Source organism: Lotus japonicus, chromosome 6 (assembly GCF_012489685.1).
Source record: "Lotus japonicus ecotype B-129 chromosome 6, LjGifu_v1.2".
In the NCBI taxonomy this organism is placed as follows: domain Eukaryota; kingdom Viridiplantae; phylum Streptophyta; class Magnoliopsida; order Fabales; family Fabaceae; genus Lotus; species Lotus japonicus.
This window is the reverse complement of record NC_080046.1, coordinates 56,353,390-56,375,849: the sequence shown is the minus strand read 5'-3', so window position 1 is coordinate 56,375,849 and position 22,460 is coordinate 56,353,390. Positions and strand designations below refer to the sequence as shown.

Sequence of the window (22,460 nt, the reverse complement as noted above, 5' to 3'; positions counted from 1 at the left end):
AGTTAACATAAATCTAAATACATTAATGCAGATTTGACAGTAAGTACCTTTATTTAACAGAATAAGACTTGTAGCTTTTATTTAGAAGTGACTCGAAAACATTTCACCGTGGAACCAAACATGCCTTAAGTCACTCTAATTCTCTCAGTCGAAATTCAGAGTAAATTTTTTTACGGTGTTCTTCCTGTATTTGAACGAGCTGGTTCTCTCCATCTCTAATGGTGGTGCCCAATCCTGGATTTTACAGCATGGTGGTGTAATGTTGGCATGGTGGGGGAGGTATCTACAAAGGTATTCTAAGGCTCAAGTCAGTATGAGAGCGTAAAGAGAGAAGCTCAAAGTCATAAAAGAACAATTAAATAGCAAAATAAGTAATGCTTGTGTGAATGAATGATCAAACATGTAACTATAGACATGGTTAGAGTCGTAATTGAGGCGATGTTTTGTGTCTAACTTCCATGATGATGGCTACTCTTAGGCTTGCAATTGTTTCATAAAAGTGTAAGCTTTATTCTACTCGGCTATTTGTCTGACGAGATAGATCTCGTTTTGATCGTCCTGGCTTGGCCACATGAAGCTCATTTAGCTGTGAAATCTTTGAGTAGTGGAGAATGATTTCGGACCTTGTGGCTATTGAAGCCGGAGAGATGGTGTTTATGAATAAGATGTGCTATATATATATATATAATCACAGAGTAAAAGTTTTAGATCTTCCTAGATTTTGATCTTCTGATCACATACTTGTTGTGTTAATACTTTCTGCCCATTTTTATTACTGTACACCAGATGAAATAATATTATATAGTAACTGTTATTATACTTAATTGTTGTCACAATTAAACGGAACCATGCATGTGCAGTCTAGTTGTACCAAATGCTCTATCAGCTGAGGAACCATTAGGACCCCCACACAAAATAATCTTGTCGACTGTTAGCCACTTTTATTTCAAATTGAGATGGGATTTTATACCTTCCTAAGCGAATCTGGTGTTAACATCTATGATGCAGTGGTGGTTACTGGTTAGGAAGAAATGTGTCATATCCAATTGTCACATCTTTCAATCTATAGCAGCTGCATGTTCTCAAAACCATACCTTTCGGTCCCAAATTCTCAGTCATTGCATCAAAAAATTCCAACAACCAGCATTTTCCGCGGTTTTCTCCATGCCATGAGAGTTTCACACTTCAATTGAGTAATCTCTTCAGGATTTGGTAGAGATGTATCTTTCTCACCAAGCTAGCTATAGCCATAAGATAAGATGTTAATCTAGCTAGGATGATTAATTGTTGTTTGTTATATTTAGATGCTACCTGTCCATGTTCCACTTGCTTTTTGGATTGGCTTCTTCTTGGTGTTGGTTTGGTTATAAAGGTGAAACATTTATTCATGTATAGACCATATATGTGGGAGCCTGTGATAACTTTCAAAGTAAAGAGATTATGAGGCGGTTTATATGGAGAATGATTTGTTGAGATGAACATATTCACTTGATGCGATCTCCAAACCTTAGAAGGATTAGTCTCATGACTGCCGACTATGAAATACTTTGAGAAACCAAAAAAAGTACAGAGATTAAATAGTACTAAAGCTACAGAGATTAAACAGTATTATAGCTCAAGTTTGTTGTTGGTAGTTTTATTATAGTAATTAACTTATGTTTTATTATCTAATTATTAGAATTTGGATTGAGATTCATATGTATAGTAATTAGTAACTGCATGTGATCTAGATAAAAATACCATTAATGGATTCATGTTCACCCCCACTTTCACCATAGTCAAAGAATCAAACTCATAAAGAGATTTTGAGGATCTTGTGGTGATAATCTCTAGTGAGGGTGCATGATGAGTTTGACATTTTGTTACTAGATATATCACTAATATATATCGATTCATTTTTGTTCTGCTAAGTCAAAATGCTAATAATTGTTAATATAGTATATAAAACAAGGCTACAAATCTCTTAGATGGGAAAGCATGGTAGAGGGAATATCCTTCTGGTAGATCATCCACATTGTTCGGTCTCTTAAGGTGCCATAAAATTACAGGAGGATTGTTGAGTCAAAATGTGAAGAGTAGAATGATATGTGCCTTTTGACCACAGTCCATATATGCTCTCTGTCTACCAACAACATAACAACTTCATTCATGTTTAATTTAGTTTTGACGCAACAGTCACGTATTAGAACAATAATTAAGCATCACATGTTAATCTGTTTGATCTGCCCAATTATATATTATTATTAGTTGTAGCAGCTGTGGCGGCACAATAATCTTGAAGTAAAGTATGATTAATTGTAAGACTTATATATAATTAGTTATAGATACTAATGTGTTTTTTATAAGAAGGAAAAGAAAAAACAAAAGCTAACTCATAAGAGTTAAGACACCCGAATAATAAGCAAATAAAATTATGAAAAATGTCTAAAAGAGTCTCTTGTTTAATTCGGAGTTCACCCTGAGAAGATGATCCAAGCTTAGCTAAGAAATCAGCTACAGTGTTTCCTTCCTACAAAGTATGCACATGAAATTATTGATACTTGTGTTGAATGTGATTAAGAGCTAATGTTGAATTCGAAAAAAATAAGATCCAACGATGACCCATATCCCAACACATGTGCAAGCCATGCAAGATGACAAAAAGCTCAACCAGCACAAAGATTACCAAAGAAAGCCAAAGAAAGCTAAAACTTTGCAATCTACCTACCACAACCATCACACACCAACCTTTCTTAACCACTTGGACCAAGATTACCAAGTGAGCTCTCATCAATGTTAAGAGCAACCCACTCCGGTGAGAGTCATACTTGATGCCATGCTAAACTCATAGAGAGAAAGTACAATGTATCACACAATAGATTAAGGTTTCCTCTTGGATGGCACTCCAACTTATACATGTTGTCCACCAAAATACAACGACTAATCGAAACAAACAATGTAGGAACCACATTCAAACAAGCATTCCAGTGGAAAAAAAAACGAACATCATCGAGCAACGAAAGACACAAATCCAAGCCCAAGGCATGATAACGTTGCCAGCATGGAGGACAACCAACGCCACTTCTGATTGTATAGGAAAATATATTTGAGACGTTAATTCTTTTCTGAATTTCAATTTATCTTTTAATATTTTTACAAGAATACAAAGTAAGATAATTTTTTTTAATTAAAATATTTATAAGTTTCTTAATATTTCATATAAATTCTTTTTTTTTTTGTTCAATATTTCAGCGCTTGGACCCATAAATATTGGGTTTACGTTGCATTACCTACCTCTGTTACTTTCAAAAAAAAACTACCTCTGTTTCTCTGAGAAGGCCTCATTCTGAGTTTCTTGGGGACCATAAGGAGGCCTCATTCATGTGTTTTAGTTAACTGAAACCAAGGCCCAATCATATGTGGACTTGCGGCATAAATAGAAACCACATAAGGCTCACAACAAATTCTTCTCTGTACAAATGGCTAAGGTGGAAATAAGCCAAGCCAAGCTAAGCTAAGCTTTGTCCGCCCAAGCTTGGCCTGCATTGTGTTTTCATGACCCAAGCCTGGCTTGTGGCCTGTCAACAAGCCAAATTTTAAGGCTTGACTTGGCTTATTATAAAGCCTGACTTGGCTTACTAGTCTACTTAAAAGCCTATTTAACAGATGTTAAACAATTTCATCTAAAGAATGTCGATAGACTGAACGAGCTAATAAGTCAGCAAGCTAATAAGCCATTTTCATATATCATTGCAATTCCTTTTCAAATAAATAAAAAACTTATATGTCATTCCATTTCAAAGAACAAAATCTCGGTTATTTAAAACAAACAAAATAAAAATTAAACATAAACAAATCATTTAATGATAATATGTCTCAAGTCTTAAACATATAAATAAAACCAATAATAATAAGTTTCAATCCCAAATAAATCCATAACAAGCAGGCTTATCAAGCCAAATAGGCATTTATGATAGCTTGAGCTTGGCATTTTTAGTTAATTAAGTCTTTTAAAATGCTTAAGCCCAACTTTTTTAATAAACGAGTCAAGCCAAAGCAAGCCTCTGACGAGTCAAGCCACAAGCCCTTGTTGGGCGGCCTGACTTATTTCCATCCCTATGGCTAAGGGATCGAACATTGGAATAAATACTTAAAAATTTAAATATCTATCAATTGTGTTAGACCTTGATGATAATTGGTAACGACAAGATTTTCATTTGGAGTATAAAAAGAGTAAACTAGAATTTTAAAATGAAGGCTAGATTTAAAATATCACACATTGGATTAAAGAAAGAGGCCATAGTTCTCGTGGTTTGATTAAACACTAGTTTTATTTTTTTTGAAAGTAACTCCAAAGTTGAATATTCCCCATCAATAACTAGTGAGACCGGTGAAAAAAGAATATGCAATGTAATGTTTGCTTCGGATTCCTAATTTAATGCAGCAGGTGTCCAATATACAAACATGCAATGTTGGTCCCTCCCAAGTCTCAATGCAGCTACAATTGTACTACAAATCAAACATGTACTACAGGTACCGGTTAAAAAAAAACTAAAAAATGACATACCACTGTTACTTTTGCTTTTGTAAACATAGGAAATAAGTATGTGATAAAATAAAACAAAAGGAACTTAGCCAAGATGAATAAAAAATAAACTATTCAATCATATTCTTCATGGAAAATTATGGAATGAAGAATAAAATCTTGTGGTTAATTGCAATGTAAGTCTCACATTGCTAATGAAGGAGAAAAAAAATCAAGTTATGCATCTTGGAGAAGTCCCACATCGCTTAGATTAGTGAAGGGTGGGAGAGTCCAATGTTATATATAGGGATCTCAAGCTCCTTGTTTCAACACACCAAAACATCAAAGATGTAACACCTGAAAACACTTATTAAACTTGGGAGGGATTGTACTACAGTTGTACTACAATTGTACTACACTGATAAGTGCCGAATTTACGTGATTTTCCATATTAGAACCGTCACTTATTTGTTCTTAACATGTGATTTATTCCTCAAACTATCCCTTATTTGCATAAGTTGTAAATATTTAGATTTTAGTAGTATTTTGTCTTAAATATAATCTTAATCATAATTAAACTTTTACTTTTTGATTTTAGGAGAAATATTGATGAAGATCCAAACAATTAAGTGAAAGTTGAAGATCTAGAAAGATGGTGGCGCCTAGCCCCATTTCTGGCGCTTAGCACCATTTGGACAGAGGAAACCCATCTTTGAAGGAAGCCTGGCGCTTTTGTTGAGAGATTTTTTCTACACTAATACTACTTTTAAAATCCTCAATACTCAATTGCAGTATAGCATAGTGTTTTGTCGTATCCGCAGGGAATTGGTAATACGACACCGTTCAATAGTTTTAGTAACTTAAGTAATGGGGTTTTCAAAAGATTTTGAGAGGATTTTTGTAACAAACAGAAAGTAAAAACAAAGCAAAACAAAATAGAAAACAACAGGGCAGAGAAACTGCTGGGATTAGATTCCATTGATTAACCTTTCAATATCCTACTGATTCAAATACATATCATGTCTATGCATATGATTCCTCCCATCATTTCTTATCTTACTACCTAGTCCCTCGACGTAGAAGATTATCAACTCAGCTATATTAACCCTCAATCCCTTGATCGATTAACAATAGTGAGTAGCATTAAGCATGGGTGTTTGAATAGACTAATGATCTAACCCTATCCCTAGATCTTAGAGTCATTAGATGATTTCTCCTAGTTCAGATTTAAATAGTCAGTTCCCACCATTCTATTAAATCTAAATTCATGTTCTAGGTGATCAATCCAAAACAAGCATGAAGCACAAGAGAAAATCATAAGAAAAGGAACATGATAATATATAAACTGAATCAAACAAAATACATAGAGTTATCAACTAAATCTAACCCCAACAAGAGAGATTAGTTATCCATGACCATGGATAACTTTACAAACATGGAAAAGAAACGAGAAGAACCGAAGACTTCGCGATGTCTCGCCGTCGAATCCGGCACCTAAGCCTCCTCTCCAAGTGCTCCTAGCTTTTTCCCCTGTTTCTAAGGTCTGGAAGTGAAGAAAAATGAAGAAAAGATGGAAAATTCGAGCTCCTTTGGTTCTGCCCTGTTTCAGACTATATATAGACTTTCTGCCGCCTAAATTTCGCTTGAGCGAAATTCCATCTCGCTTGAGCGAGATTCTTCCTGGAACTTTGGCTTGAGCGTCTTTTCTTTGGCTTGAGCGAGTTCTTTGCTCTAAAATGGATTTCTTCACCCTCTTATTTCTTTTCTTCAAGGAAATCTTAATGGATTCTCTTTAACATCCATTCCTACATAAAAAATGGGATTAGACTCTAAATTCAACATAAATCTATACTAATTCTAATTATTTACTAAACTACACAATTGAAGGTTAATTGATATGAAATTGCACACTTTTATCAAAGATAAGTGCCCAAAGTAATATGAAAAACTAGGTAAATTTGACACTTATCAAGCACCTGAAAGCACTTTAAGTTTATATTTGTGTTTTTTTTTTCTCTTATGCTCTTGTTTTAGAACATTGTGAGATGTAGTTCAAATATTCACTTTGGAAAGTGTGGGTGTACTGGGGTCATGGGGTGGTTGAGAGTGAAGTCTATGTGTTATAACAATTTTCACATATTGTTTATTCTCCGGTTGTCGGTTTTGACAACGGCCATGGTTTTTTCTCCGATTTTGGAGTTTCCACGTTATATTCTTGTGTTGTTGATTACGCTCCTGGTTTATTTTACTTCTCCAGCTGTGTTATTTCCTAACAATTATGTTGTTCTTTTGTATAATGTGATTTTATTCTAATATGCTTCATTCCATCACTTTCCATCAATCAAATATAGCCTTTTTAGAAACGACATTTCAATAAGAATTTAAGAATTGGAGAACCAATATTAATTTGAATTTTTTGTTGGTTTCGTATAAATCGCAGTACACCATCCGATCACATATATAAGCAAAAATGACATTTTAGGTTCATTCATTTAATGAACGCATCTAGATATCTTAATGAATGAACCTGAAAAGACAAGTACACCCTCCGGTCACATATTAAATGAATGAACCTAAAATGTATTTTTTGTTTATATATGTGACCGGAGGGTGTAAGTATTTCATTGGTGAATGAAAACTTTTACACTATTAGACTGTAATAAACGACCCTTATTGTGCACCACTTACATGATGAAGTCATATTTTTTAACTCTACTTCCGGTCATTAGTGTTGTTATAATTTTTAATATTTCCTGTAAAACAAATTAGTGTTTGATGCTTCAAATATGGTGTTCTTCGCATCAGAACCCATGACCACCCCACCGATCATAACCACTATCTCCATCGCCTCCATCCACATTAGAGCAACTGCATCCAGCAAGCAACCAATTTTCGACCTAAAACTCCTTCCCAACACACATAGTCGTCACACATAAAGAAGAAGGAGAAGATAGCTCAGATTGAGATTGAGAGGAAGAAACACATACGAAAAACCTAAATATGCTATAGGTGGTCATTATGGAGTTTCATAAATCATAAGTGAAAAACTTAATTGACACTTCAACCCTAGAAGTTTTTTTTCATAGAAAGAGTACATAAGAACAGACAAAAAATAGGAGTATGGTCATTATTCCTCTCTGGCCCATTTGCGAGTACTAGAATAATAAACTTTACCTCATTGTAGACCTGTTTGGCCGAAAGACAAACCAAAAGTGTTTCTCTTCAAACGTTCAAATCTAGTCACACAAACACACATCACAATAACATTACTACAACCCATGCATTCATGCTGCAGTACTAGTACTACTCCTGCTGCTACCACCTCACCTAAAACCTCACCTCCAAGTTAAATGCGACTGTTGCAGCAGCAGCATTGGCTCATTCATTCTTGGTTCCCTTTTGTCAACCATTGAAAAGATTAGGAGATGGTTACACTCAGCTAAAACGATGCTACCAATACCAAACACACATTAACACAAGCAGACAAAAACCTGCATAAAAGGAAAAAAATTGTACCTCAAAAGAAAATGAAAGGGAAACTACAAAAACCTATACGTGGCAATTTGATAGCAAAAGCAGTCAAATTGCTGATCGTTCTTTGTTACTGCTCCTTTATAGCTGTAGGGGGACCCACCACCCTCAACCCTCACCTTTCTTCTCTTCATTTCATTTCCCTTCTCTAGTAAGTAATTTTGGTCTTCAAATTTTCTTTCCATCTTCCTTTTCTCTCTTCTTCTAGCTATAGCTACTTATTATTATGTGATTTCATCACAGCACTTTCCATTCACCACCATAGAAACCAAAGAGAAGGCCAAAAAAATATAAAAAAATGAAGTGACATAGAGAGTTTGATTTTTTTTTTTTGAAATATGATGGTGGGTCTGAGTGTGGTGTTGGAAGCACAGAAGGGTGGTGGTGTTAGCAAGGAGACACCCCAAGTGATTAACAAAACCATGATGCTAAGCAGCAGCAGCAGCATCAACAAACACTCTTCTTCTTCTTTTTCTTCTTCTTCTATGTCCTGGAATTCCCAGCACTCAGCTTTTCAAGAACCAGCTTTTCTAGAGCTCTGTTTTCTCTGCAGGAAGAGGCTGATGCAAGGGAAAGACATTTACATGTACAAGTGAGTCATTGAAACTTCAAACCCGGATCTTATTTTGGTCTATTACACTTTTTATATGGCATGCCTCTTGTTTCTTCTTCTGGGTATGTCAAAACGCAAGATCTTTATGCATGGTGTTTGAGCTCTGTTCTGTTTGATGTTTTTCTTTGTGCTCTGTTTTTTCTTTTGTAATTTTTTGGTTTCTTTTTTGAAACATGAACATTTGAAGAGGGGACAGAGCTTTCTGTAGCGAGGAGTGCAGGTGCAAGCAGATTTTCATGGATGAGGAAGAGACTGTTCAGACAGAAAACTGCTCCATGGCTGCAATGAGACCCACATCCTCTGCCTCCTCCTCTGTTTCTTCTTCTTCTTCAACTCCTCATCGTAAGAAAGGATCAAGAAACAGAAGGGGTGGTTTTGCTTACTGATGAGGAGAGGAAGGAAGCTACTAAGCTTAGAGTAGAGAAGAGAGAAAATACAAAAATGGGGGGTCTTTGTTTTTTTGGAAGCAATATTCCAGTTTTACCCATGCTTTATGTTGTAATAAGTAATAACCTCCTAGTGTTTTGTCCTTTTGCTTCCTAGTATGAAGCCAAAATGTCCTCTCAACTTTTAGTTTTATGTCATGGGGCTCCATTCTCCAACCTGTTGGCTATAAACCTGTTAGTTCTGGTGCATTGCATTTAAGTGCTTTTCATTATTGCCCAGAAACTAGAGACATTTCATAATATATGATGTGTTTTTAGATTTATGATGGTTGAACTTTACTTCTTCAATTCATGTTGTGAGTGTTAAAATCTTACTTTCTCCTTTGTGGGTTGAGAATTGAGATGTATGTTTTATAATCAAGCACAAACATGTGTTGATAAAAGAATTTGAATTCTATGCTGTTAGAGGATTCCAAAATTCACAGTGATAGAATCTGAATCATTCGATTAAGATTAGACGATTTAAATCTTAAGATGTTAAACTAAATTCTACGGACGGGTCATGATAAAATATATGAGTCGAATGATATAATTAATTAAAGAGTGCAGATTATTTGACTGCATGAATGTAAGATTGTTATAATTACGCCGTACCAAAATCTGATTTTGGATTCTCAGTCGATTGAGCATTCTATTAAGATCGAACAGCTCAAATTCTAAGCTAATTCTACATGAGGCTCATTCTACATTCTAATCATTGTGAAATATATGAGTCCACCGATATTGATCAAATCGTGAAGATTTCTTATTTGTGTGAATGTAGGATTGTTTTGAGGGCATGAGAACCCAAATAAGTTTGTGTGTTTAGGTTGGAAGGACATTTTTGGAATCTCATGTTGTTTTGTTGGAATGTGATTTATGTCGACAATTATTACCGTCAATATAGGCTATACATGAGTTATGGCAGTGGTTTCAATTTGTCTTGATTGTTAAAATTTGGGAGTAGGTTGTGGTGGTTGTCACAAGTTAGAGCATCACCCTCCTTCCCTTGGCCTTGGGGCAATGAATAGCACTGTTTGTTTTTAACCAAAACGACAATGCACAACACCGGCTTATTATTGGTTTTGTTCAAGATTCTTTTTGCACTTGGGTAGCACATATATTTGATACTTAGTTTCTGTACCTCTCAAAACTAGCCATGGAAATTGAAAAGCATTCTTTACTTGATTTATATTGGTAATTGCTGAATTCATATGGTAAAATCTTATGGAAAATACAAAAAATTACTATAAAACACGTAAAGAATGGTAGGCATTATCCTCTACTCCCCGTGATTTTTGTCAAATAACAAGTAAAGTTTGTCACATCATCATTTCTTGTAATTTTCCTTCAAAAACATATAGCATTTCTAAAATCTTACTAGTGTAACATTCTAACATAAAAATGGGACAGAAAATAAGGATGAAAGATTTTGATCCTTGAGCTAATCCTGGATGAGGTCCAGCTTCTCTGAAGTTACTCACTTTAGAGGATAAAATAAGTATCACAATTATTGATTGAGTTATTTTATTGACTATTTAAAAGTAAGTAATTACTATTAATAATTATGAAAATTATTTTATCCTCTCCCCTCGGATGGTAATTTTGTAATGTCATTTTGCTTGTCCTTTAGCTTGCTAAAATAGCGCTTAAGACATATATAACATTTTGATTCCACTCCAAGTTTGGATACTTGGAGCAACCTGAGGGACTTCAAAGATCTAACCAGATGATCATGAAGGTTATAAGAGTATTTTTGTTACAAACTTCTCTAGTTTTCTGGCATTGGTAACTCTATTTTCACTTCAAAATTTTGTATCCGTGATATACATTTAGAACAAACAGAGAGCATAAAATTGAGAAAACAATAGTCACAATCAGTTCTTACCTAATAGCCATTTTCATGTAATTATAAAAGAGAAAGAGGACACAAGTAGTTGGACGCCTTCTATTTTTATCATTTGTTCTATCCATTGAGAAAAATTCAAGACTTGCGGTGTGTTTGAAGAAATATAGGTACATTTTTAATATTTGCTTAAATGTCTAAACATATCACATCTCGATGGTTCTGAGAGCGTGATAATACATGCAATTCATATAACTGATTTATTGATATGTTTGGGCTAAAACTGCTCTTGATTTTAAATATATTGTTTCTGTATTTACTATGTATATAATAATGCTTTTCAGGGTATAATTTAAAGAAAATAAATGGATCAGAACTAATTAAATTATACCACTATATCTAGGAAATACTAACCTTCTCAACGGTAACTACAAATGATATTATGTAAGATTTTTGCATATTACGTAAACTTAACTCTACTTATTGTCATGTCTTTTCTTATATATATTTTTATGATAACACATATCATACACCACCAATATATGCAGTTTGCGGTGGTTTTAACGACAAAAAATTATAGAGTTTATAAATCTACCATTGTGACAATTCAAAACCGTCATAAACTGCATGTGTTGAAGGTATTTGTCACAAAGTAATGTTCATGATGGTGTTTGCTGTGGTGCCCGCATTTTTCAACATGGGTAGGTACAGGAATTTGACTGACCACTAGTATTTAAGCACATGATCTGAACTTACATAGTGTTTTAATATATCCTTATACTTTCATTAATTGTGAAATAGCCCCAATTTTATTTTACTATTTAATACATGACCCTAGTAAAATTGAGGTTGCCTCAGTTAAAAACATTTTCACCATTTGCTTCTGAAATCAACTCGCGAGGACGGAGAAGATGAGCATGGCTGTGAACCATTAGCGAGCTGACTCGATCCTCCACTTCTGTTCGCTTCTTCATCTTATTTCCTCCTCATTCGTTCGCTGAGTTAAGGTAAGATTACTTTTGTTTTCTTTGTTAGACAGTTTGAGTGTTGTCAGTTAGTATATGTGAGATGTCTCGTTCGTCTCCGTTTGAAAATTTTGGATCTAGCTCCCCTAAATTAACGATTAATTTGATTAGTAGTAGCTTCCATATTATGTTGGTGTTGATTGTCATTTTTAGAGACATTTGAACCCTAATTTTACTGTTATCCGAAACCCTAATTTGTCGGTTGGGGAACATTTGGGATTTATTGGAACCCTAATTTTTTTAGATGACAAATTAGAAATGGTAGGGTTGAATTGGATCGTTATTGGTAAAGCATAAGTCACGATTTGTCCAATGCGTACAAATTGGGGTTGATTTTACTGTTATCCGAAACCCCAATTTGTCAATTGGGGAACATTTAGGATTTAATGGAACCCTAATTTGTTGAGATGAAAAATTAGAGACGGTAAGGTTGAATTGGATCGTTATTGGTAAAGCATAAGTCATGATTTGTCGAATGCGTACAAATTGGGGCTGATTGTACCCAGATTTGCGAAATTGGGAAATTAGGGTTTATAATTTATCGAATTGGGTGTTTTGGATTTTTAAATTCTAAAATTTTAATCTGAAAATGCATATTATTGGCATGCTATAACTTATGTGTGGTATCCTATTTTTAGTAGGTGTTACATGAAGATCATGACATCCCAATCACATAGCTCCCCAGGATCTTGTAGTCATGTTGATTATGAAAGGTTATGCAAATGTGGTCTGTTAGCTTCGTTTAGGACATCCTGGACAGAATTTAACTATGGACGTCGTTTCTATAATTGTCCTGCAATGGTAATCATCGTTTCTGGTTGCTAACACGAATTCTTGATTCAAGTTGTTTGAATCACATATTTTTTCTTTTCTTTCTTCATTTTTACAGAAGTGTGACTATTTTGTCTGGGTTGATCCTCCTCGACGCATCCAACAACGAACTAGTAGACAACCAAGGAATCAAGCGAGTACATGTTTTGTTAATCCAGTAGCTGAAGAAGAAGAGAATAGTGGCCATGAGAATGAAGATGCCAAAATTAAAAAACTGGTGGACGGAATGAAGTCCAGGGACCAAATGTTGTTGACCGTAGTTTTTGGAATTCTTGTGGTGGTCCTAATTACGTTATTGCTTGTAATTTTGAAGTTGTAATTGTTGTGTTTATTGTCTTCGAATTCTTGTATTAGACTAAGTGTGGATTATGCTAAATTTTAGCATTTTGGTGCTTAAGTACATTTTGGTGGTTATAAGTTAAGTACATTTTTGTGGTTATAAGTACATTGCTAAAGTTATATGTTTATCATTGTTAGCCCTAGATGTAAATGAAACTTCATGGAAAGGTTATTCATCTTCAGCAATGAATGAAAACATGGTACAATTTTTCACAAGCTTCATGGAAAAAGATTTATCTTATCTCCACAGTTAATCTTGAATCTTAAACAGAAAACCTGGATGCAGTGAAATGAAGTGGAATGAAAACTAAACCGAAAAAAAAGAACTTGGGCCAGGCCCATTTCCTATGTCTATGAGTGAGCGAGTCTACCCAAAAACTTCAAAAAAATCCTAACCTTTGCTCTGTTTTTATAGGACAATAGCATGTGGTGAGTTGTATCTGTATGACCCCATACATATCAATAAGGATAAGCATTTCACAAGTAAAGAACTTAAAGATGTAAAATCAGCCATTAAAACATTTTCCAATCTTAACAAAATGCAAATCAAACCGAAATTAGTCATAAAGGCCCAAAAAGATTGTCAGCAATGCCCAAAAATTACAAACCATGGCATAATTAGCCATAAAATTGTCATAGTCATAATGATAACAACAGAAATAAACTTAATTTGGTTGAGAAGGTGATCCAGGAAAAATTCTCTTCCTCTTCCTTGTACTGAGACATGAAGAAGGACTACCAGAGGTTGAAGTAGTGTCAGATAAATTAACAACGCTGGATGTGCTTTCACTGTCCCCACTGTTATCATCTGGATCAACATGTTCATCTTCAGCATCTCCAGCACCATCATGATCATCTTCAGCATGTGCAGCAGCAGCATCCAATGCAAAATCATCATCATCATCATCATCATCATCATCATCATCTGCATCCCTTTCAGACTCTGGGCGCTCCTCAGTGCCAACACCTCTGCATTCAAGAAAGGCAGATGACATCTGTCGTGCTTCTTGTCGAGCAAATTGGTTCCACCCAGCAAAGCGCATCGGTTCCATATACCGCAGGTATAGAGTTATCAGAAATCCATAAGGAATGCCCATGGAGTTATTTGCTTGGACACGCCTTAAATGTTGGTGGACGAGATTAACAGGGTCTAACTTAATTTTCTTCAAGATGTGATAAATGATGAACACATCCAGATCTGTGATATAGTTATGTTGAGATACCCTTGGACAGAAGATGTTGACAGCCATAAGGAAAACAAGGCTGGCAGCAGGGGTCAGATATATGACGCGGGTGGCATTTGCATTGGAGATTTCCTGCGCGCCATACACAGTTTGGCGAATATCATCCATGTCCTTCCCACGTTTCCAGTCCTTATCATATATTTCCCCTCTAGTTGGGATTTGAAGAAGATCGGAGATTCTGTCAATGTCAAATGACAAATCATAGTCCAGAACCTGCCCTTTCAAAGTACCTGTTTCATCGAACCGGGCACCGCCCCATAATTCTCTCACAAGCTCTGGAAAGATGGTTTCCTCAGCAGCAGCATAATTTATGTGCATAAGCGAACTAGAATGAATACGTTTGGCGCCTGGTATGTTCCACTCCAATAAGTCATGAGTGTCAATAAAATATGGCTTGCAGATGGGTCTATTTGCCATTTGAGCCTGGAATCATAAATGTGAGAATTTACAAGGGATCAGAAAATGTAGATAATTCACAAAAAACCGCCATCTAAATTCATATATTAGAAGCATTAATAGGAAGCAATTATGATTTATTTGGGAAAAAAACTCTGAAAAAGGGTAAACATTGAAAAACATACATATACTGGTTTTTGTGAATATAACACACATAAAACAGGTTTCCTCATTACAAACTACTCAAACATGTTAATAATAACAATGTTAAATAAACGAAACCACCAAACTCATAAAACATCAAACAGGTTGAACTCGAAGATGAAGCAGTTTTGAAGATTATAGCCCTAATCTATTATAAATAGAGTATAAGAACAATTGACAATACCCATAATCGTTTGTAATCCAAATCACACAGAAAGCATTATACTTCATGATAGAGAACGAGAAATAAAGCCCTAATTTCTAAATTGAGTAATTGACAAAACGCTTACAAGATTCTAACCGAAACCACAAAGAAAGCAATCGACATGATGATAGATGAAGAAAATTAAAACCCTAACTTCTAATTTGAGAAAAAAAAATGGAAAAAAATGGTGTGTACCTTGAAATTCCGCAGGTGTCGAAAAACCTTTGCAGTGGTTGTGGAAATCTCTTCATATATTCAAGGGGTAAGGCATCGTATGTTGATATTGCACCGGTTGAGATGCTCGAGTATGGTTTCAATTCTCGTGTCAGCAGCCATTTGGCAGAGTGCTTAAGAGAAAATTGAATACCTTGATGGTTTCCAATGCAGTAATGATTAGGGTGGCTGATGCGTTTTGGGAAGAAAGGGGCTAGGTTTTGTTTTTGATTTCCCAATACCAGAGGACCAATTTGTGAGTGTGTGTATTTTGTTAGTGAGGAGAATAATATTTTTTGATTTTCATAAAATAAAAAATAAGCATGTTTGGAAAAATAATAAAATAATCGCTTTAATTTTTTATTAATTAATTTAGTTAGAAAAAAAAGTAATGTATGCTTGTTTTGTTTTAAAAATTTAATTATGCAAAAATTTTATGCTAAAAGTCAATTAATTTATGCTAAAATTTGAACTGCATAATTAATAATAAATCAATTGTTAATTTGAGAAATAAACGGAATATTTTGGGGAAATATTCAATAGGAAAAGTAGTAAACGCTAAAATTTTAATTTCAAACGCTAAAGTTTTATTTTGGCGTTTCCTCATAAATTTTAATCAGACAAATTTTCCTATCAATTAGTAATGTGAAAAATATATGGAAAAATTATGAGGAAATACTTGATAGTAAAATAAAACGCTAAAATTAAAATTGATGCAACAATATAATTGATATATCAATTGTTAATGTGGAAAATATATGGAAAATTTATAAGGAAATACGTTATAGAAAAATTATACGCTAACATTGTATTTCCATACTTGAAATATCAAATGTTTGGAAAAAATAAGGGAAAATTTTGAGGAAAAAATTAATTTTGCGAACTATATGATGAATGCTTCGGGAAAATTATTTGATACAGTACAGGTTTTTTTTGTGACTGAAATAGTAATATAACCTGACACCTAAATTCCTTTGAAAACATTTTGATACTCAAATTTTTTTTTTCTAAAATGAATGAAAGAGTGACAATAACGCATAGCAATATTTAGTTCAACCATTCACAGGAAATAGTAGATATAAAAAGACTACATAGCAAAATTATAGTCATTTAACCACCAGCAGTCACAATATTTAGTTGTCCAAACAGAATAACCGGGATAAAAAGTCGAAAATGATCAAGAACAGAAACAGGACAAGATTCAACACACGATCAAGCAGTTAAATGTCAGAAAGTAGGTGCCCAGAAAGTAATGAAAAATCTCAAGTTGTTGACACAGCTGCATCCTTGCATATGTCCATGCAGGTCAAAGCTTTTTTGGTAAGGACATCATACTTGTTGTTAAATTGATTCATTGTCAAGTCCAGAGCTAGCCTCAACCTGGAACCTTCATCAACCTGCGTAAATACCGATAAATAATTAAAAATTTGAAGCAAGTAATTTATAAAATATTTAAGTATGAAATTCTTATTTACCTCAATCTTGTAGTGAATGAATCCATGGTGTGACGTCCATTTAGCCACAAAGATTCCACAATCATTCCTACAGGCACAACAAGAAGTTAGTTTTATAGCTAAGTAAACATTTTTAATCAGAGATGGAGCACTTGAAATCTAACTTACGTTTTATCCTTCTGCATGCTCAACCCTTCTGGAATAACAATCTTAAATTCCGATACCTTAGGCCTTGCCATTCCCATTGCATAGAATGATTGATCCATTAACATTCTTTCGATAAAAAGAGCCTGAGACAATGATTGAGTGATATAAAGAGGTAAATATATAAACAATATGTTGGTATCTAATACAATGTAGTTGATAGTTATTTACTAACCATGTACTTTATGTCCAACACTCTAAAATCAAGCCTGTGTGGATCTGGGCAGGAGTCAAGCAACACCAAGTTCTTGTTGACAAAGTCAACAACAAGTAAATACCAGTGGCAGCCAATGTCATTCATAGGAATGTATATCTACAAGAGTAAAACAAACATTGAGACTACATGTAATGGATATTTTTGTTAATTAATTTCATACAGCATCATTGTACCTTGGTAACATAGTTGATTTTTCTCATAAAATCCTTCTGGTAAAACTCGATCATGTCAGCTGATTCTACGGTCCAGGACTGGACAAATTGCTGACATGATAACAGTGCAAATAATATGTCAAATTTTAGTTATGAATCACTATAAACAAAACCTAATATCGGTTCTTCATATATATGAAAAAAACTCACGGCAAATGCAGTAGGCATGAACCATATAGATGGGTAGAAGGTCATTGCTCGCTCTTTCAGTGTAAGTATGTTGGCATGTAAGGTCAGTATCTGGACAAACTATATAATCAGATTAAACTAATTTATCACCATTTATAATCTTTAGATTATAACTCACCTCATCCTGAAGCTTCCCTCTTGGTTGAAGACATAACATATCCTTTCGAAGGGCATAAGCATCCCTGCATTCAAGTTTCACAATCTCTTCTTCCCTTGAAAAAATATAAAGTCTATAATTAAGGGCATGCAAATGTTGTTGGTCTAAATACAACCACAAACCACATAGTATTAAACTTACAGTGGAGCCCCTGTTTTATGTTTTGGGTTGAAGATGTAATTTGCAACAGCAACCTCAAGATGATTCAAATGCATCACATTTGTATTCCCAAACATGGAAGACAGCCACTAATAAAAAAATGTTGAATGACAATGTAAATTAATGAACTGATTTAAGTGTATCAATTAATGACAATCTTCAGGTTAGAAAAAAAATGACTCTAACAAAATATAGCAGTAACATGAAGCAGTAATATTATATTTCACAATAAAAATGACAACAAAGTCATGCAACTAAGACATAACCTGAAAGAACTTAACTTATGCAAACTAGCCTAAAACTTCAAACTAGATTCATTAATCATCATTGATTTTCCCCTTCATCCTTTTAATTTCATTTTTAACCATCATAGTATCTTAATTATTTCTACCAGTAGTGCTTCAAGAGCATATTGGTTTTTGATCACTGGAAAATTAAAAATTAATTTTTAAGAAACCTCATAATCAATCAGCCAATTTGAGTTATTTTTAAAATTCCTTAATTTAATCTCCATAAATATTTGGAAAGGTTATAGAGGACTTACTATGACTGTCATTTTAGGGTTTAGGGAAACTAATGTTGTGTTGTTGAATTAAAGCTATAAAAGATATGTAAGCTAAGCACACAATATATCGTAGATATGCAAAAGGAAACATCTCATTGCAGGGACCTAAAGATTCTTCATCAGGCAAAATTTAAATGTATCAATTCATGACAATATTCAGATGAATTAATACTTACATCTGGAACCGAGAATGGTGATGCAGGAGGGGTGCATACTATATGTCGATGTCCAGGTACAAAGTTATTGTCTTCATCCATTGCAGGTCGGTTAAAAAGCTTCTTCACCAATCCCTTTGCCTTGGCCCTTACACGTTCTTCATTGTCATTCGGAGCTTCTTCATCAGGTTGCATAAACTTTTTCAGGATCGTTTCAGTAGCAATCATTTTTTCAGACACTGTGCAATTGTTTGGTGAAGTAACACAAAGGGGCAACGGAGATGATGAAGCCAACTGAGTATATTGTTGAGGGCTATGAAGGGCCTGGCTAAGCATGCCTACTGCTAGAATAACCTTTTCCAATTTTTCATCTAAAGCAGAGAACTGTGAATTAAGACATGAAGAAAAACAAAATTATTGTTTTGTACTGAACAAAACATGGTATCGTGATAACAATAAACAAAAGAAACAAAATCAAAAAAGGCAACTTGTTCGACCTTATCTTCTTGATTCACATTGGCATCCTTCTCTTGACAGTCTTTCATGGTAGGAGACTCATCGCATAATACATCTACTTGTTTGGTATGGAGCTCGGTTTCTTGGTTACTGGAAATAAAAGACAATTTTGGTGAGGTGGGTTTCTTGTAAACATTAAAACATTGAAAATTTTTGGATTTCAAATGTTAAATTGAAAAAACATTGAGCAGAACTTGTATTGCAAAAAATGTGAACAACTAAACTAATCAGATCATAAACCTTTTTTGCACCGCATTATCGATTACATAACAAATACCTTGAGGATAGTATTATTAAAGACGGAGGCTTCTCCTTTTTGCCAGCATTGGCTCGAAGGGCTCTTTCAACCCTAGGACTGAACAAAGGACCGGACACGGATTAACTGTCGTCAATTCCCCATGGACGCTTTCTGAGATGATTTTGTCGAGGGTTCTTTCCCTTGCGAGCCATGACTCATTCAGATTGGTGTTCGAGTTTTGATGGTAGGAGGGAAATTTGGGGAAAAAAAGTTTCAAACGAAACCCTAAAATCAGCATTTTATATCTCTTTGGATATGTGATGCCCATTAGGAATGTGTTGAAGAGAATAATCGACACCACTACATTGCATGCGTCTGGAAAGAAGGAAGAAGGAAGAGAGTCATTTAGGCATCGAACCCTAGGGCTTGCAGAACAGACGTGGGTGTGGGATTTAATTCGCAGCCTTTGAACAAAGTGCAACTTTTTCCTTTTTGGATGGTGACACATTTATTAGGGTCTATTTAGGTAGGATTTCTATTGAAGGAAGGAAACGAAGATGCAGTCATTGTTTGTGAGCCGCGAAGTGGAGGACCTTGATGAATTGTGTGTTACAACACCGTGTAACAATTAATATTTATTATATTGAATTCTGTTGAGGAAGAAGACAATGATCATGCGTTGTCTAAGTGGCCAAGTGATTTTGTTTGTAGTTTAAGGTAGAAGGTTCAAATCCTAACTGAACCTTTTTTTAATAATATTAATCATATTTTATTTTTCTACCTTGTAATGAATTAAAAATGTCTCACCATCACTGGCGGAACTTGAAGAAAAAATTTGAGGGATCTAAAAGAAGATTGCAATATATAAACTATAAAAAAAATAGTTCAGATAATATTGTTGTTGAAAATTTATTATAATTTAGGTTAATAATCTTGAAAATTTACTTTTTCTTTTCAATTTTTGGTTTATGGATATATATATATTTTACCTTTAAATAACTTCCTTTTATAAGTTTGGAACCCTATAAGTTTTAATATTTGTGCAAGTTAACTAAGGCTAGCTGTTAAAAATGAAAAGAATGTAAAAAAGGATTGAGGCTAGATTCGAACCTTAGCCCTTAACAACATATGCGTTCTTCCCAACCACTGAACCAGTGTAGAACGTATATGAATGCTCATGTTATGGTTCATTTATAAATATAGTAAAACGTATATTATAGAAAAAGATAATATACGATCATTCAATGATCGGTTACGATCATTCAATGCTTATTCGATTATATTTCCCAACTTTTTATACGATCATTCAATGCTTTTTCACCAACTTTTTATATTTCCCATATGATCGGTTACGATCATTCAATGCTTATTCGATTATTCGATTATCAAGAACAAAAAACCATCACAACCCACTCATAGGAGAAATCGAGAGGGTAGACATTCTTCCAAGCAGTGGACGGCGATTTTAGGGTTTTTTTGCACGGACATTTGAGACGCTTGCAGGCACTCATCTCTGGTAAGATTCTTTCAATTTTACAGAATTTTCACTCCATTTTGATACTTGATATTCCTTATTTCTTTTTGATATTCATGAAATTTGGGTCGCCGATTTAGTTGTGCATGGAAAACATTGAGTTCACAAGTTTTTGTCAGATTGAATCGCTTTCCGTTTCCCTTTCCCCCCTGATGTTCATGCATGTTCTATTTCTAATGGGTATTGATTTCTTTATGTAACTTGTCATTACGAATTTTCCACCCTTCTTCGGTATGATAGTGACCTTTGCCTGCAGTACAAAAGAACTAATTAAAGTTATATGCCATGGTCCATCACAAATTTTTCATCTTTGTTCAGACTGACAGCGACCTTTGACCATCTGATTATGTCTTTATGGTATATGCCATATTCATGTTCAAAGTTTCCACCTTTCTCAATACTGATAGTCTCTTTTCCATTTTTTACCAAACATTTGTTTATGACAAATTTTTACTTAAATTACATAGTTCCAATTGTAACTCATTTCCTGTCAAATTTAATACTTTGCCTTTTTTCACTTACTGTCAGATTGAATATTTTGCCATTCTCCCTTTCCCCTGATTTTTCATGCATGTTATACATCTAATATATTGCTCTTATCTTACTTTCCCTCTTCATTGTGATGAAAATCATATTGAATAATCTCTGTCCAATAGAATACTTTGTGTGTGTTTGTCCTTTACCCTGATTTTCTTGCATGTGCTACTTGTAAACGATTTATTATGTGCTCTTTTCTTACTTTTCCTCTTCATTGTGTTGAAAATCATATGATTTACTTCATGTTTTTTTGTGCAAACATGTTTATAGAAGCAAGTACTGTGTTCTACTATGGCACCCAGTCAAAAAAGGATCCCCGAGCACGATTTCGTTGCATGTCATGAACAAGCTATGGTAATAGTCTGCATTCTAACTAGATACTATCTGTTCATACACATACATGTATATTTTAGTCTGATGATTTCTTACTTGGATTTCCTCTTTGTAGACTCACTTAGAAGTCCCTGAGACATTGGTCAAGATGGGCAATTACCGGGTGGACTGCACTTGGTATCTGACTGACCCTCTAGGTGTAACACACAAAGTTAGGTATGAAAGATTGCATGGAAAAGGGTACTTGACAACAGGATGGTCACGGCTACGCAATGTCTTTTGTTTCACTGGTGTGTGCTGGTTCCTCTTCAAATGTGTGGGCAGGTCAAGATTTAAGATTGTTATTTTCAATTCTAAGCATAAGCAAATCAAATATCATGGCTGGCCCGTGAAGACAGAGGAAGATGATGTTAATAAGCTTCGTGAATACCTGTCTGTTCCACCACCTACAGTAACACCCCCTTTCAAGCGTATTCCCAACTCCACCTTTGTGCTATTTAACCATGAATCTGAAAATCCCTCCTTCACTGTTACCCTCAAAGACCATCATGCCAAAGGAAGCCAACTGGTAACTTGCTGTTCTTTCTATATTTATTTTCATCAGCATTTTTAAT

At 34.5% G+C, this 22,460-nt stretch overlaps 1 protein-coding gene and 1 long non-coding RNA gene across 2 annotated transcripts; both read left to right on the top strand.

The window, feature by feature from the left end:
- The first annotated feature begins 8,193 nt into the window (after positions 1-8,193).
- LOC130726389 (FCS-Like Zinc finger 15-like) lies at positions 8,194-9,357 on the top strand. The gene is made up of 2 exons (XM_057577650.1): positions 8,194-8,627; positions 8,836-9,357. The coding sequence occupies exons 1-2, from the start codon at positions 8,374-8,376 to the stop codon at positions 9,032-9,034; spliced, it is 453 nt and encodes a 150-aa protein (XP_057433633.1). The 5' UTR covers positions 8,194-8,373; the 3' UTR covers positions 9,035-9,357.
- A 2,235-nt stretch (positions 9,358-11,592) lies between these two features.
- LOC130724148 (uncharacterized) lies at positions 11,593-13,220 on the top strand. Its single transcript, XR_009014441.1, has 3 exons — positions 11,593-11,926; positions 12,583-12,745; positions 12,834-13,220. It is a non-coding gene; the product is annotated as an uncharacterized LOC130724148 (long non-coding RNA).
- The last annotated feature ends 9,240 nt before the right edge of the window (positions 13,221-22,460 follow it).

What these genes read in the sequence shown, in the direction of transcription:
- LOC130726389 (XM_057577650.1), top strand. Translation starts at nt 8,374, where the DNA reads ATGATGGTGGGTCTGAGTGTGGTGTTGGAAGCACAGAAGGGTGGTGGT. An exon ending in AAAGACATTTACATGTACAA is followed by an intron (nt 8,628 to 8,835) that starts GTGAGTCATTGA and finishes GAACATTTGAAG; the next exon opens with AGGGGACAGAGCTTTCTGTA.